The 13,597-nt window shown below is 37.8% G+C and overlaps 1 protein-coding gene across 2 annotated transcripts in view; it reads right to left on the reverse strand.

Moving 5' to 3' along the window:
- Positions 1 to 13,597, reverse strand: part of LOC104144068 (N-deacetylase and N-sulfotransferase 3) — a 311,719-nt gene that overhangs the window by 11,846 nt on the left and 286,276 nt on the right. For both annotated transcript variants that reach the window (XM_068941749.1, XM_068941748.1), the window contains 5 exons: positions 9,389 to 9,571; positions 7,238 to 7,334; positions 6,254 to 6,377; positions 2,001 to 2,175; positions 512 to 682 (listed from right to left, as the gene is read on the reverse strand). In XM_068941749.1, the coding sequence (XP_068797850.1) occupies positions 512 to 682; positions 2,001 to 2,175; positions 6,254 to 6,377; positions 7,238 to 7,334; positions 9,389 to 9,571 (750 nt within the window). The remainder of the gene's footprint in view (positions 1 to 511; positions 683 to 2,000; positions 2,176 to 6,253; positions 6,378 to 7,237; positions 7,335 to 9,388; positions 9,572 to 13,597) is intronic.

Below are 13,597 nucleotides of genomic sequence, written 5' to 3' on the forward strand. Positions count from 1 at the left end.
CAGTGTTAGCTAATGCCTTGCTACCACTCAGAGTGGACAGAAATATTATTGAGCAGCTTCCTATTAATTTCCATTAATCTTTCTTTTGGAAACACTCATAGACTATATGATACTGAAGGGACCACAAAGCACTGGATGCCTGTTTCGTTTTCTTCAACAGAACTGACAAAAAGCCAGGAATAAAATGATGAAAGCATGAGCAAACGGAAAACAGCTCCATGTTAAACAGGAGCATTCAAGAAGCAGCAGGGAAGCTTCTTGAACCTCCAGATTATTGTTCTGATTTGATCTGTAGAAGCTCCCAGCTGTAAGGTGCTAAGACATGACATCTTTAGCAAGGCCAAGACAACTAATTAGAACATGGCTATGAATAATCAATGTCTTGAAACATGCTCTCGAGTAGCTAGAATATCCCTGAGGATCAGTATTTGGTAAGTGATACTTTTACAAAGATAATCTTTTAAACTATTACACAGACACGAATAGGACATGAAGTTACTGTCTTATTCACCTGGTAAGGTGGGAAGTAAGTTAGCCATCTTTCAATATGGGTAGCATACCATCCAGGTGCTAGGCATCTCTTCTGGAGAGCTCTAAGCTCAGAAGGGGCTCGAGGTCCAGCTGTGATCACCTGATAGAAACTGAATTTTAGAGCTGCAGGATCTTCATGTGATCGCTGATGCTGTAAAAGAAGATGCATTGTTCGAACTTCACAGACCACAAAGTCATGAAAATAAGACAAAAATGGCACGGACAACCTTACTGACCAGACCTTACTCACCTTGCCTTCAGTGATTATTTACATTAAAAGTTACTTTATGTTAAGAAGTCCTCATCTGTATTCATTTGATGAAAATGTTGAAATAGACATACTGTTTGCTATCAAAACAAACCACAAGACAGACTGATACTAGTAATAACAAAACAGAATGCATACACGTCTAGCCTCAATAAACGGAGTGGCAGCTCCGTTTACAAATCACTGGCATAACAAACACAGATGCTAAGAAGCTCTGTTTCTAGCAGTTTCATGGTTTCTTTTTCTGACCTACACAAGGTAAATACTCAGAAAGAAAAATCTGAACACTAACGCTAGTGTTTATGAGGATTACAGGCTCACGGTATAGTTCAGGTCAGAACGGCTCTCAGTAGGTCTCTAGTCCAACCTCCTGTCCAGAGCAGGGTCAGCTATGAGATCAGTTTAGATTAATTCTCATCAGAACGACAACATCATCACAGAAATTCTAAGAACTTTATTCTGTTTGGAATTTTATCCTAGTTTTATTATTTTATTTGCATTCTGCCAAATTCCCATTGAAATCAACGGCCCAAAAGGAAAAGAGTCTTAATCTAAGTTAAAACCGCTAATTAGGATTAGGATTGGAGAACTAATAGTCCATCCTATACTTACTTTTATGATATGCAAAATTTTCATTCAGCATTAAGATGGCTTTTTCCAATATTGTAACAGAAAAGGAATTATAACACTAACGTGCTAATGGAAAATTAAACTAAAATTCTGCAGTAACGCTTCCCAGAAAGTACTCAGCTGGAAGTTTTTATCTTTCACTTTTTAATATTTCTGCTTCTGTGTGTACTTTAATTTGATGTTTGCAAAAGGACAGGAACGTGAACATCTATAAATCTTGTATTTTCAGCATGAATTGGGCACCTAGGTCTATAAACCAATTTTTGTTATGTGTTGATTACATACATAATTGAGTGAGTAAGCATTTTTACATACTTGTATTACAGGCAGACTTTTGAAAATGTATTTATTGCTATTTTAACCTTTAAAAGATTTTCATGTTTACATTGACAGGTGCATCAATCATCCCCTGGATGATCATATTCAGTGCACTGACAGACCAGTAAAAGTTTGTATTGGCCAAATCCTTCACATACATACATACTGAGAGGATGTACACAGAAGATTCAAGGCGGAAACCTGGTTTGTATTTCTTTGACTTCTGCCTGCCTGTGTTCTTCAAAGTGCGTACCTGATACCAGGAATATGCCCGATCCGACGGATCGATGAGGATGGTGATGATCTTGGCCTTGGGGATGAGGGAAGCAGCTCGTTTAGGAGCTTCCTCGGAATGGAAATAATTGGCGCTTTTCTCAAAGAGGAAGTCGGTGGTGACGTTGGAAGGGGTAGGGAAGAAATCCATGTACCTATGAAAGCAACACCATTCTCAGAACTACTCAAAAGTCACAGAGAGGTAAATGAATCTGTTAAATATATTTTGTTCTAAAACAGTCAATTAAAATAACAGACAGCCTAATTGCCAAACAGAAGCATACAGAAGTTGACGTTATATATTTCATCATGTTTTACTTGCTCTCAGCTTTCTTCTCACTACGTGTAACTAGATACTGAGGCTATTTTTTTGGCAACTGGAATAAAAAGTCACAATATTCATAAGCCTTCTTAAAATTAGCGAGCTCTCATTCACTTATCAGTCAGAACAAATTCTTGTCACAGTCAATACTAAAAAATGAGTTTTCCCAATGTGGTCCTTTACTGACATCAATTACAGTGTAATACCATAAGAAAAAATATTCAGGATGGGAATCATTCTGACTAAAACCAGAAAAAAGTTTATCAATGTGGGGAAGATGCACCAGACAAAAACCACAGCTTCATCAGGTAAAAGCTTTCCAGTCAGTGGCAGCATCTTTTTATTATTGTTCCATGAATCACTTCTTTGTGGAAACGTGTTGTATGCCTTTTACTTTTTCATTGTGAGCTTTCCTCACCCGTCATGACATTCCAGTTAATTCCCTACAATCTCCTATGTCACATGCAGACCTCTTTATCCATAGCCTTCACACCACCGTTCATTGTTGTTCGGGAAAAGGAGAAATGGCAAATGTTAGTCTTTTTGATTTTTTAATTAAACTTTGCATTGATGAGATAAATGCTATTTAAAGCAAGCTCTTCTGAAGATCATGCTTAACGACTGAAATTTCTTCCAGCGCTCAGATTTTGTTCTGTTCGTAGGAGTGAATTACTTCTAACGTAAATACGAATGGCATGCTCTTGTTGCCTTTGAAATTGTGATGACTGCAGCTACAGCCAAAAACTCGAAGGATGGAACTGACTGATGCACATGCAGCTTTCCTTAAGATATGGACGTTACATGATGACCACTAGCACAGAGAAAAGGAAAGACCCTACGGTGGTTTAAAGAAACTGAACTCTGTGACATGTGATTCTGAGAAATTAATTCTTATTATGTACACATAAGCAATGTTGTCAGGATATTGTTTTGCGCTTCTCTAGCACAGAGTCAGAACTGCCACGTGAATGGATACCTGTCCTTAGAGTTGTGCAACAGAAGTAGGCTGGCTGTCAGATGACAAACTCTCTATGAACTGGATAACGAACAATAGTTGTGGATGCACTCAAGGTCCTAAAAATAGCATCTGGTAGATCACCTTGCATCGGAGAGACCTAAATGATGTAACATGAAGGGCTGACCGAATGGCAGAGACCACTGCATAGTACGTTCAAAGTTGTCTTTAAAAATTCTGCTATAATGCAACATAGCAGTTCCTAGTCCACATGCAGAGCGTATGTAGAAGAGCTGAAATACGATGACAACCACAGGAAAGTGAACACAAGGCTGTCACTGCCCTGCCAGTTTCCTATGTACTTATGTCTGCCTAATGCTAATGCAAATATCAGACAACGCGTATACTGTTTCACTGTGCTAACGGTGGGTGGATTTTGTTTCCCAGAAACATTAGGGCCAGTTTGATGAAAATGACGAAGGCACACAAATTTCTGCTCACAGATAACATTAGCATTAAAAACTAATGGCTCAACCTGACTCTGTGACCTCAGAATGGACTGCCAGAACATCTGTGGTGAGAAAAAGGCCAGCTCTGAAAGAGGCAGTAGGCACTTAAGGCAAATCTTCCCCGGACCATCTGTGATGTCATTATGCTGCTGAAGAACACTGACTGAAGTCCTGAGAGTGAACCAAGAAAACATACGGCAATGACGACCACAACCTTGTAAGAAAACACTTAACACTACATATAGCGCTACACTGAGTTTGGGAAGAAAGGTAAATTGATACTTTAGATAGCATGGCAAATTTGGGAAAAGCAGAAACTGATGTGGTGTCAGGCAAAAGCAGAAAAGAAATCAGACCAGGTTAGGACACCAAGAGGTTACAAAGTTAGGCTCATCAGCCTATCTGCTAAACACAGAACGCTGAAATGTTCTGTATTACCTCAAGAATAAGGCCACAATCAAAATACACAAGGGCAAAGCTGAGAAGGCTTTGGAGAAACTCATCTAGAATTTGTTATAATGCTTATATCATGCATGACTGGTATCTTTGGGCTTCGCATCAAGAACAGAATGACCAGTTCTCTTCTCACTGTTCTATTTACCTCTGCTGGGAGACCGCAATCTAACTCTGTATCTGTATTTACATATACACTTCTTTCAAGACTGTAGCGTCTAGGTTGCCAAAGGTCTAAAATGCTGAAAAAGCCCTTTCCTGCTTCTGTAGTTAGTCTTGTTCTAACTGTAAGGTTGAATAATGACTAAGTCAGATATGAGTCAGCCCTTGGAAAAAGCTATACTTTTCATAACCATAGAAGAAACTGAATTGGGTGTCATTTGTGAATTCCCTTGTCTTAAAAGAATGCTACCCAGTTAACGGACTAATGAGGAAAAATCGTGTATTTGATCAACATTTGGTAGGCTCGTCACATGCTAGCATTAAAACACTCTATCAGGCTGAAGGTCTGTGAGATGTGTCTGGCAGACAGAATGCAAATCTAAGAGGTAAAGAACTAGGGCGAAGAGGAGTTCTGAGTATGGAATACCTAACTGTGAGAACGTGGCAGGGGTGAACGGGGCATGCAGTACAGATGTACAAAAAGCCAAACAGATGCTGCAGAGTAAGAACCCGACAAGAGGATGTGACTTGTCTACTACACAAGTTGCCCACTGGGAGCCTTATGCACCAGCGCTGTATTAAGATGAAGCTAATTTGGCATACGTCTAGCAGACAAGCTGTATCTGACAGTTAGGGAACTGGATAAAGTAGGAGGAATGACAGAAGCAGCAAAGTGGTTTTCTAGCCACATGCAGGTGTTAAAAATTTTGCTGAAGAACCAACTCATGGCATGTGGGCTGCCTCTGTCAGTGTGGATCGACTGTACCTAGTTTGCCTATCATCTTCCTCAACTTCAAAAAATAAGGAGTCAGCACTCTAATCTCCACCCATTCAACCAGCACCTTGCAACTGATACTGACTGGCTGACACACTACACTTCGCAATAATAATCTGCTGCAACAATATAGTTTTCTGTGAAAACAAAGTGCCTTAAAGAGAAATTGGATCTGAAGTGTCTGCACGCGGATCATGTAACAGTCTTCACCCTATTAATTTTATGGATGAATACTAAGTGAAAGGTAATAAAATTATTTTCCTTTAAACAGAGGAAAAAGAGAAACAAGAAAAAAATATCAGTAATCTCTTATTGATGCTCCGCAGTCACTACAGCATGTTACTGCTTTTCACCTTGTACTGTGTTATGCTGCAGCACTTTCTGAAAGCAACGGAAATCAAGAATGGCTTTGTGGCTATAGGTATGACCGGCGATTCCCTGATAGCCATAATGAACACGGCAGCAACAACACATACTCTGTTTTTTTAGCATCACTTACCACCCTAGTCAGTCTGTACTCTTTTCCTCATTATTTGATCTCTGAAAAACATTTTGAAAGGCTTTGTCTCCATTTACCTGACTGTTATGTCTGAATTCCATTTAAAGGAAAAATTGTCTGGCTGATACTATCTTTTTTTGCTCTTAAGAAATAAGATGTTCACCATGAACATAATTTATATCTCCACATATCCAGCTAACAATTATTACCATTCTAACTTCAAAGGCATGTGTAATAAGAAATAAGGTACCTGTTAGAGAAATGTTTAGAATTTACCTTTAAAGACTTGGAGAATTAAGAAATAGGTATTTTGTTATTCTGTTATTTTTCACTTCTGAATATATTGATATTTGGATATTTACAAGAAAGTCTCGTAAAAGTTAGTGCATTTGTGACATGCTGTAAGATTGTTATTCACTTTAAGGGATTTATCATCTTAGAAGGTTACTTTTTATCTCACTTCCTGTACATAAACAATTAACATTACCAATAGTAATGTCATTTTTGTACTGTGCACAGTAAATAAACTTTTATATTTATACTAATAACCCATCTTACCAATCAATCCCCCTGTGGTAGTTATTTCTATTAAAGAACTGTACCTCCTCAAAGGTTTTTGGGCTGGGGGAGTTACTAATGATGGAAGGATGCATGATCAGGAACAAATACAAAGCTGTGGTACCTGCAACAGGATAAAAGTCCAAGATTAAAAATATGCATATATATGTATGTGTGTATACACACACACACACACACACACTTTTTAGGTCATATCCTCAGATGGACTAAACTTTTCACTTCAATGAAGGTATGCTGATTTATGTCACCTAAAAATCTGGTTCTGTGCTTTTAAAGTAGACATTTAAAGTACTGTAATAAAAGAAAATGGAGTGCCAATGCTGAAAATCTGTTTTTCACACTTTTAAAACCTATATTTTAAGAACAATTGTTTTTTGCAGGACTACCAAAAAAAACGATTTAAAATCTTGCCCTCAGTAACTATAGGCAATTGGTGGAGATGAAAGGAAGCAGATATGCAATTTTTTTGATTACGGAGAAGGAAATTAATTATGAGCTTCGTCACAAACTACTCCAACTTTGCAATTCAAGCAGTCCATTAGGAACTTCTCGACTTAAAGTAAATGCTACGAAATAAAGAGTTTCTTTAAACAAGACACTACTTGCAGGAGAGACAGAAACATACAGTTAAGAATCTACACATGATTTGAAAGATGACGGGCCTTTCCTCCCTCCGCTCTGACAAGATCTTGTCAACCTTGTTGATCTCTTTATCACAGTGTTACTCATTTTGAGTTAAAGCCAAAGAAAAAGTGACACGCTCCAGAACACTGCATTTTCGAAATCTGTGATGTCTGTTGTCATGACTTACTTTATTAAGTTAAACTGGCTGGTGTCTCAAAATAAAAAGTGCTACTAGATGATGAAGATCTCTACAGAACATTCTGAGTAAAGAATGATTACCTGCTATAGTCATTTCAACTTACACATAGCCTATCTTGTTGAAAGACAGTAAACTCTCACCAGTTTTCTGGGGTCCTACAACCAAGAATTTCGGTAATCGATCGCAGGTTTTTTCTTTAGACCAAATATCTCTGTGACGTTTGTCATCACAGGGATTCTAAAAGGGAGAAAAGCAACAACTAAGAATTTTATTGATAATGATCTGTTAAGGTTCTTAAACTCTGTTTACCAGTTTTACCAGTTTTTCCGTCAACATGTAGATATTCTTACTAGAAAACGCTATTTTCCCCGACAGTGGAAAACCATGCAATGTATTAAAGTACTGTTTCAGTAATTCATAAAGGTATTTGCAACGTAATGACAAGAAACTTTAAGTGGATTTTTGTGAACACGCTTTCAAACAAGCATGCTCTAGAAATTTAGTTTTCATTTTGACCCGTTTCTACACATATAGTTGCCCCAACTCCCCAACAGACACTTGGACAAGATCATTTCTGCTGAAATGTCATCATGTTCACTGAAATTATGCTAAAGGCAAATTTGATCCAAAATACTTAAGATGGTCAAAATCTACTTTCGACCAATTACATACAAATAAGAAACACTTAAATTGCTAATGAGTTTTCCAACTCAGTTCTTTCTTTTATATTGCTGTAACAGCTTTCACCCTGTACATGCTGCAGTTTAAAAAAATGAAACAGCAAACAAACTGCAATTTAAGGACACCGTATCTACAATTTTTATTCACATATACGTATTCTGATCCTCCAGTTCAAATTAATACATTACACTGAATCCAGACGGAGGCCTGATTTAACAGTTTTTTTCCTGCTGCTTTACAACTGCATCAGCTTAAATTTAGGTTTTATAAATCGCAAACAACCTTTAACATCGTTGTTTGGCAGTACGCAGCCAAGACACAGAGAATTACCAATCTGCTAGGCTTAAAAAAAAAAAAAAAAAAAAAAAAGTATCTGTATCCAAATTCATGTGAATTATAGACAAAAGATACAGCTTTCAGTGTATGTTGGTGAATGTTATTTATAAATTCCTTTGTGAAGTAATTCTAAGTTCTCAGGTTATTCAAGTTACTTCCCATTTTTCAAAATACCTTCTCTCTTAATATGTTACGCCAAATTCTTGACATTTCCCCCCACTCAGTTCAATGCTTTATTCAGCAACGGTGTGAATTTCAAGTTGCGTACTTAAGTTCAAATTTCCGATCTGATACTCAGACTCTGATCAAGTGGCAAAACAACATCCAAAACATTTGAGTGAGCAAGCTTCAATGCATTTTTACTTTAATAAAGCTTGAGTCAGCTCAAAAAGGGTATGTTCACAGTAAAAGTTAAATAACTTACCAAATAAATGAAATAAATTTTTCAATGATATTTGGGCCACTGTTAGTGTAGGAATACGTATATCCACAGTATTCAAACATTCCACTGAAAGGAGTGAACTGTCACCGAACGTGCGCAAAAAGAATGCTGCAATGCACACTAGCTCCTGCCAGAGTTTCCCTTTAGGGACTGTGCTCTTGTCACTGGGTGATTCACTGAATATGTGCCAGCTGCAAGGTCAGTGCAAACTTCAGCCTCAGCAGATATTTACAGTCCTAATATTTTCAATTTGCTCACTTGTGAGAGGGGATAATGAAGTCAGTAGAGTTGATACCACGGTAAACTTCTTGCTTGTGCAGTTCTCAGCCTTTTGTCAGCAACTTTCCAATCTATTATTAGTTAGCTAGTCAATTTTAGTATGTGGTGTTAGTCTCCTTTTTTCCAAGTACATGGGGGCATCCAACAAAGAGAAAAAAACTGACATTTCCTTAATGACAAATTGCTAAAAATATACATACGCATCTCTCTCAAATTCTTCACTCCTGTTAGCTCCGTAAGGAGAAGACAGAAGAAATAACACGACCCAACCTTCCCACACTTATAAAAACAAGTAAAGTCACAAATAAAATGAATTAAAGATAATAGGTACTAAGATGCATATTTAAAATTATTTTCTCTGTCTTTTCATAGAGATTAAAGTGACAGAGAAAACAACTGCCTTTGTTGAAGCTTCAACAAGCTGTTTTATGGAACCAGTGAGCAAATATGTCCACTTTGGTTTACATGAAACTGAACCAAAAACTTCAACAACCGATAACTGCCCCACCAAAACTTTTCTTTTCCTGATCTCTTCACCCGCAAGCCTGCATACCTGCCAGAGAGGGTCTTTTTGCTCAGGGAATAGTTCAAAGTACTTGCGAGCCAGCTGAACTGGAGGAAGAGTTTGCAGTTTCAGGTTTGTCCAGGTACGAACAAAGTTGGCCAGGTTCACAAAGGTGTATAATCCCAGGCGGTCGTTCCCATAATTAGACAAATGTGTCATGAAGATGCTTATCTGTAAAAAACAAAATAAACAAAGTATACATTGACTCTTTGTGTCACCAGATGGCAGTGCAAGCACAGATAATATGAATCTAATTTGTATTTTACTCTCACTTGGAGCTGCAAGACTTTCATCGCATTGAAGTAGATCTTACTATCCACACTCGTCACTGAATTAAATCCTCCTTCTCAAGTCAACCCAATGCGATCAAGGAAACAAACTGTACAATAGGTACTATGAGCTCTTCGTGAACTAGTATTCGCAATCCTGACCTGGGTTTGTATAATATTTACATAACCTTTATGTAAATTCACTTAATGGAAAACACAGCAAAAATAGCACCCACAGTTTCATTTAACCTGAAACACACACGTAACAAGGAGCAGAAATGAGTCTTAAAAATGTGGATTAATTGAATTAATTCTGTTTTATTGGAAGAGAAAATAAGTCAGAGGACAAGAAGATATCTGACCTCTATTACTGTGATTTAAATCTTGTTGCTCTAGTCCCAACCTTTATAGGATAAGTAACTCATCTCCCAAAACTGCTGAGAAATAACCTATATACTAACGGTGCCATATAAACACAGGGGAGGGACAGACAATCTTTTAGATAACAGACTAATTCAACAGCTGACATGTCAAAGTCATGTAACACTTAAAATCTCCTACAAAACTATTCTTCCAGCACTGGGCAGATAGTCAAGTTATAGGCAGAAACAGAAAAAAAAAAAAAAATCATCTGAAACATGACTGAGTACTCTCAAAGAACTGCACATAAAATACTCCCAAAGAAAAAAAAAAAACACTTCAATGTCCCAACAGCTGTAAGGCTGCTTACATTTTGCTCTTCAAACACCTCACCCTGAAATTCCTACTCAGATACTCAGCTATATTCCTAGGTCCAAACGCACTCTCACACTCCGAATGGAATGAATGCTTACAGAGATGATTTCTCACCAGAAGAACACATTTGGGTGCACATAAACGGTACTGATGAGCAGAGAAGGAATTCACAGACCTTCAGGATGGTCTTTCAGGGACTGAGGAAGGGCTGAAGACTGAGACCTCTGTTTTACAAAAAGATGTTTCCAAAATCATTTTGCCACTGATGAAATAATCTGTTCTTACACTAAAATCTGCAAACCCTTGCTTGTCTAGACGCGTTTCTTTTCCCAAGTTTTTTTTGTAAATATTAAAAAATACAGAAATTAGTTCGAAGAATTTGGCTTTGGAGCCAAATTCTCCAGACTTGCTTCCATTACAAAGAAAAAAAAAATAGAAACATGGCTCTTTTTATAAATAAATCTGCCAATGCCATTAATGGGTAATTCCTATTTCAAATGAAACTTGTAGTAAGCCACCTTAAAAAGAAAAACTTTTATCATGACCATAGTTCTGAAATCAGTTCGGGAACTGAAGTTAACCTTTTGTAAAGGAATTCCACCCTTCAGATTAAAAAAGGAAGGAAAATTTGTAGCTACAGCTGTATTCTTTTGTTTCAGAGCATTTAAAGCACTGGCTTCCTATGACATAGAAGTTCAATAGCTATGAAAGTTTTCTTTTGAACACCTAACTGTAACATCATACAGTATTTGCAGAGAGTGAACGCGTTATATTGCAGAAAATGTGTTTTATCAATAAGTGCCATCCGGTGACACCTCTTGGCCTATGAAATAAGCTGAGGGCTTCATTTTGCCTGACTCAAGTAAAAAGAGAGGATAAACACTGCTAAATCAGTAGGATACAATCTTCCATTTCAGATAGGATAGCAAGATTTCTTTTTTTAACACTCCCTTTAGGCAACTAATACTAAACAAAAGTTTGTCAAATGTGTGACCTTTTCCAATTTCCTTTTTTATTTTGGCTCTCCAAACGTCAGCAGCCCAGCAACGGGACTAGTCCCTCTCAAAGATAAGGTAGGAGTATTTCCACACAAAAAGTTAATCTGCTTTCTTGGCAACTTCTTTCTTTCCTACATCTGGGTTGACCTCTGACATTTAAGCCAGTTCGCCTCCTCGTAATTCCTTACCTGCCAACAACTGCAGCACTGCACTGGAAGAAAAAGGAAGACAACTTCAAATATTGCTAATTCAGGGAAAATACGTATTATTCTTTCCCTGATGGGAGTATCACTATAAATTTTGAGAATGTTATAGAGCATAAGTTAGAAAAATTGATTGGATGCATCATCATAAACCATATCCAGCATATGAAATTATGTCAATGAAGGGGAAAAATATCAGAGACCTCAGTTCCCTTTCTATATTTTTTGTATCAAATATTTTATGGGTAATCATTTGCAACAGAAAGAAAGATGATCAAATGCCGGTTGAAAACACAAATGACTAAATCTTGTAAAGAAGTCCTATTTAGTTTTATCAAATACACACGCTTACATATAACTTTACAGGGTAGAAAAGGTCTCCTTCTATACAATAACAAAAATATTACAGATCAGTTGAGATCATCTTCTAGGAATATCTGAACAATAATTTCTCCTCTTACGCTGATACTGTACCAACAAACTCCTGGCAAAATCTACCACCGTCTATGTAATGCTAGCAAACAATTTAATCCTGTGCTTCCTAAGACAAAGAAATATTGCTGATTCAGGGCCTAATTAACCCAGTTTGACCCCTGCATCAAACAGAGAGCATGACAAGCATCTCTAAGTTTTTCCTCTATGCTTTAGCTTCAGTGGGTCAATACAGAACCCTACATAGGCCAGGGTAGCCTGAGAACTACTCACCCTTACTTTCAGCTGCAGAAGGTCTATAAAGCAGCTGGAGTATGATGCTCTGACGGCCGTATTTACATTCATCTTACAAAGATCCTGAAACACTTCCTGCACCAGGGACTCCTAGGCGAGGCAGCTTACAGCTCACAACGCTGATGTGCCAGGCCAGTCACCTCTACTCTACAGGAGGTCTTAGGGGTCTGTTGACAGCAGCTTTGTGCCCATGGAGAGATGTACAAACTGATCCTCCCATTTCCCTGCCTACAAGGAGAAAAATGAAGTACACCTGCCATTTTGATGGCTTTCACTTTGGTGCCGGCCCAACTGCAGGGGATGGTGTGTGGCTAGCTACTCCTTTCCTCTGCTTTCCCACCAACCTGCACAGAAGGAGAACATCTATCAATTTGTAGAGCAAAACAAAAAAAAAAAGGAAACTCTTCGTATCATTACATTTCTGTTCACAGGTGTGCAGTCTCACACCTAGACAAAACTATTATTAAAACCAAAATTACTATTTTTTGCTTCTGTATTGAGCTTTGATGCTTTGTTTTTGTTCTATCATTACCACGTTGTTCCAAGTTTTATTTAAACCAGTTACAACTAACGGGAATGATTACTTTTCCCATGCCAGTTAATAATTACCATGCTTTGCTCTTAAAGATTTATTCTCTTAAACCCCAGAGCAGGGGATACAGAAGGAGTCCTTTGTGGGCATCGCAGAAGACTAAATCTAGTAAGACTAAATCTATTTTTCAATAATCTTGCACCTCTGGGCAATGTCACGTAATATAAATAGAGCTTCATAAATTTTTTTTATTCCTTCTTCAAAAGGAAAGCAGCTGTGAATAGATTTATGTTTACTTAGCAAGCATTTTAGCCTGTGTCTTTCAGTTAAAAAGAGCCTATTTGACTTTACTATTTCAAGCCTTCTTTCAAAATCATTTCTTTCAGGGCATCTCAGCATTTTATCTCAGTACAAGAAGAATCACCCTTTTTAGCTTTTCTCCTAAGCAAACTATCATCTTGGTTGCACTTCAACGCACGCTCTCCACAAGATTTAATATCTTTCATGAAGGGACTGAAAGGGAATACAGAAAATTTTTAAAACGATGGTTTGGGACTAAACCTGGCCTCTGGGCATCAGCTTCTTTCTTGCTCCCACCCATCTTCAGATCAGAGTAGCAAAGGTGCTTTCCTGTATTCTGCTTTCTCACAGAGCTTTGTAGGCAGCTGTATAAACCAGCTCCTTCCAGTTGCTCCTCAGCATCTATGTAGTCCTCCTTCCTCCGAAGGAAAGGG

The sequence above is a fragment of the Struthio camelus genome, chromosome 4 (assembly GCF_040807025.1).
Source record: "Struthio camelus isolate bStrCam1 chromosome 4, bStrCam1.hap1, whole genome shotgun sequence".
In the NCBI taxonomy this organism is placed as follows: domain Eukaryota; kingdom Metazoa; phylum Chordata; class Aves; order Struthioniformes; family Struthionidae; genus Struthio; species Struthio camelus.